This window comes from Chiloscyllium plagiosum, chromosome 16 (assembly GCF_004010195.1).
Source record: "Chiloscyllium plagiosum isolate BGI_BamShark_2017 chromosome 16, ASM401019v2, whole genome shotgun sequence".
Lineage (NCBI taxonomy): Eukaryota > Metazoa > Chordata > Chondrichthyes > Orectolobiformes > Hemiscylliidae > Chiloscyllium > Chiloscyllium plagiosum.
Window position 1 is genome coordinate 29,163,201 of NC_057725.1, and position 2,783 is coordinate 29,165,983.

A 2,783-nucleotide genomic window follows, 5' to 3' on the forward strand; every position below is an offset into this window, starting at 1 on the left:
ATGTTGCCAGGGTTGGAGGATTTGAGCTACAGGGAGAGGCTGAACAGGCTGGGGCTGTTTTCCCTGGAGTGTCGTAGGCTGAGGGGTGACCTTATAGAGGTTCACAAAATTATGAGGGGCATGGATAGGATAAATAGACAAAGTGTATGGAATGAGCTGCTAAAGGATGTGGTGGAGGCTGGTACAATTGTAACATTTAAGAGGCATTTGGATGAGTATATGAATAGGAAGGGTTTGGAGGGATATGAGCCAGGTGCTAGCAGGTGGGACTAGATTGGGTTGGGATATCTGGTCGGCATGGACAGGTTGGACCGAAGGGTCTGTTTCCATGCTGTACATCTCTATGCTCCATGTTATAGCATATGGATGTCTCTTTTCTCTGTATTTAAAAATATTCCTGCACACATTTGGAAAAGCTATCCTGGAAACACTTTAATGCAGCTGGCAACTTGTTTATTGACTAAAGTTAGCATTCTTGACAAAGGTCTGGAATCCATCAAACAAAAATAAAGACCTGTGGATGCTGGAAATCAGAAACAAAAACAGAAATTGCTGGGAAAACTCAATAGGTCTGGCAGCATCTGTGAGGAGTTAGCAGAGTTAACATTTCTGGTCCAATTATGAAGAAGGGTCACTGGACCCGAAACATTAATTCTTCTTTCTCCCGTCAGATGCTGTCAGACCCACTCTTTTCCAGAAGTTTCTGTTTTTGTTACCATCGCCTGAGTAATTTGATTTGAAGTCACTGAGAGTGACATTTAAAAAGAGAATTTTGTTAAACCATCAAAACATTTAGTAGATGTACCCCAGTTAGCTGGCCGAGCCAGCGATGCCCATGGCCCATGTCCCATGTGAATGACAAAAGACTTCAAATAGTGATTAAATGGTACTTATTTTTTAAAAACTTGCATGTTTTCAGCACTATTGACAACCTCAGGTGTCTCAACAGGTTTTGCAACTTATAACAGTAGTCACTGCTGTAATGTAGCATCAGGGTTAGACTGTTATATTAGACAACTTGTACACACTAAGCTCCCACAAACAGCAATGCTAAAATGACCCAGCAATTTGTATTTGGAGAGTGAATGAGTAAGCGTTGAATGCTGATCAGGGCATCAGGGGATAACTCCCGGGTTCTTTAAACTGGCGACATAAAATCTTTCAGACACAGGCAGGGAGTCAGTTTAACAGCTCATCCAAAAGATAGCAGCTCGATTTCCAGTTCAAGTTTCTGTAGTAGCACTTGAAGACACAGTTTTCTGACTCAACAGCAAGAGTGCTACCCACGGAGCCATGACTGATAAATGCAATCTTGATCTCTCTCAGCCCATAATTACAATTTAGTTAAACACAATGCACTGACTCATCGTTCTCTTTTCACATACCAACAGACCCACTGTGCATTTTCACCAATGCTGGTGTCAATTTCAGATCGCACCTCCCTATTTTAGTTCTTTCCGAAGTGCACCGCACTAGCTCTTCTATTGCGTTACCTTGATATTCTCTTGTCTTACCCCGAGGCTGACTGCTGTCTCGATTTTGCTAATGTCCATTCCGTTATAGAGGATTAAGATGACCATCAGGAATAGGATGAGCCAACACAAATTCCGGCACCGAATGCATCGAGGGAACAGTCTACACTTCATTATGCCTCTTAGTCCCCTAAAACATATACACAAGCACAGAAATATTTAAAAAAAGAGCAAAATGTGCATTTCTACAGCGCCTATCACATCCTCAGGAAGTACCAAAGTGCTCTACAAACAATGAAATGCTTCTGAAATGTAGTCAGTGACACAGTTTGATAATGAGCAGACAACCTGTTTTCGTGATGTTGTTTGTGAGGTAAACACAGACCTGTATAACCCTGTGAAACTGTTGCAGAAACTATTCCAGTGCTGTCCTGCTCAGTCTCCCATAAGATAAGTGGGAAAACTGAGGACTTGGAAGCTTTTAAAGAGCAACAGAGGATTACTAAGAAGGAAATACGCAGAGGAAAAATGAGGTACGAAGGTAAACTGGCCAAGAATATTAAGGAGGATAGTAAAAGCTTTTTTAGGTATGTGCAAGGCAAAAAAATGGTTAGGACAAAAATTGGGCCCTTGAAGACAGAAACAATATTACTAAGAACAAAGAAATGGCAGAGGAATTAAATGGGTACTTCAGACCTGTGTTCACTTGGGAAGACACAAGCAATCCCCCTGAGGTAACAGTGGCTGAAGGACCTGAACTTAAGGGAATTTAAATTTGCCAGTATTTGGTGTTGGAGAGACTGTTAGGTCTGAAGGTTGACAAGTCTCCGGGGCCTGATGGTCTGCATCCCAGAGTACTGAAGGAGGTGGCTCGGGAAATCATGGATGCGTTGGTGATTATTTTCCAGAGTTCAATAGATTCCGGGTCGTTTCCTGAGGATTGGAGGGTGGCTAATGTTATACCACTTTTTAAGAAAGGTGGACGAGAGAAAGCAGGTAATTATAGACCAGTTAGTCTGACCTCAGTGGTGGGAAAGATGCTGGAGTCTATTATAAAGGATGAAATTACGACACATCTGGATAGTAGTAACAGGACAGGTCAGAGTCAGCATGGATTTATGAAGGAGAAATCATGCTTGACTAATCTTCTTGAATTTTTTGAGGATATAACTATGAAGTTGGACGAGGGAAATACAGTAGATGTAGTGTACCTGGACTTTCAGAAAGCTTTTGAAAAAGTCCCACACAGGAGGTTAGTGAGTAAAATGAGGGTGCATGGTATTGGGGGCAAAGTACTAAATTGGATTGAAA

General features: G+C 41.9%; 1 protein-coding gene across 1 annotated transcript in view; it reads right to left on the reverse strand.

Moving 5' to 3' along the window:
• LOC122557725 (alpha-1,6-mannosyl-glycoprotein 4-beta-N-acetylglucosaminyltransferase-like) overlaps positions 1 to 2,783 on the reverse strand; it is a 44,688-nt gene that overhangs the window by 18,223 nt on the left and 23,682 nt on the right. Inside the window, exon 2 of the mRNA XM_043705644.1 lies at positions 1,494 to 1,662. Within this exon, the coding sequence (XP_043561579.1) occupies positions 1,494 to 1,646 (153 nt within the window). The 5' untranslated portion in view covers positions 1,647 to 1,662. The remainder of the gene's footprint in view (positions 1 to 1,493; positions 1,663 to 2,783) is intronic.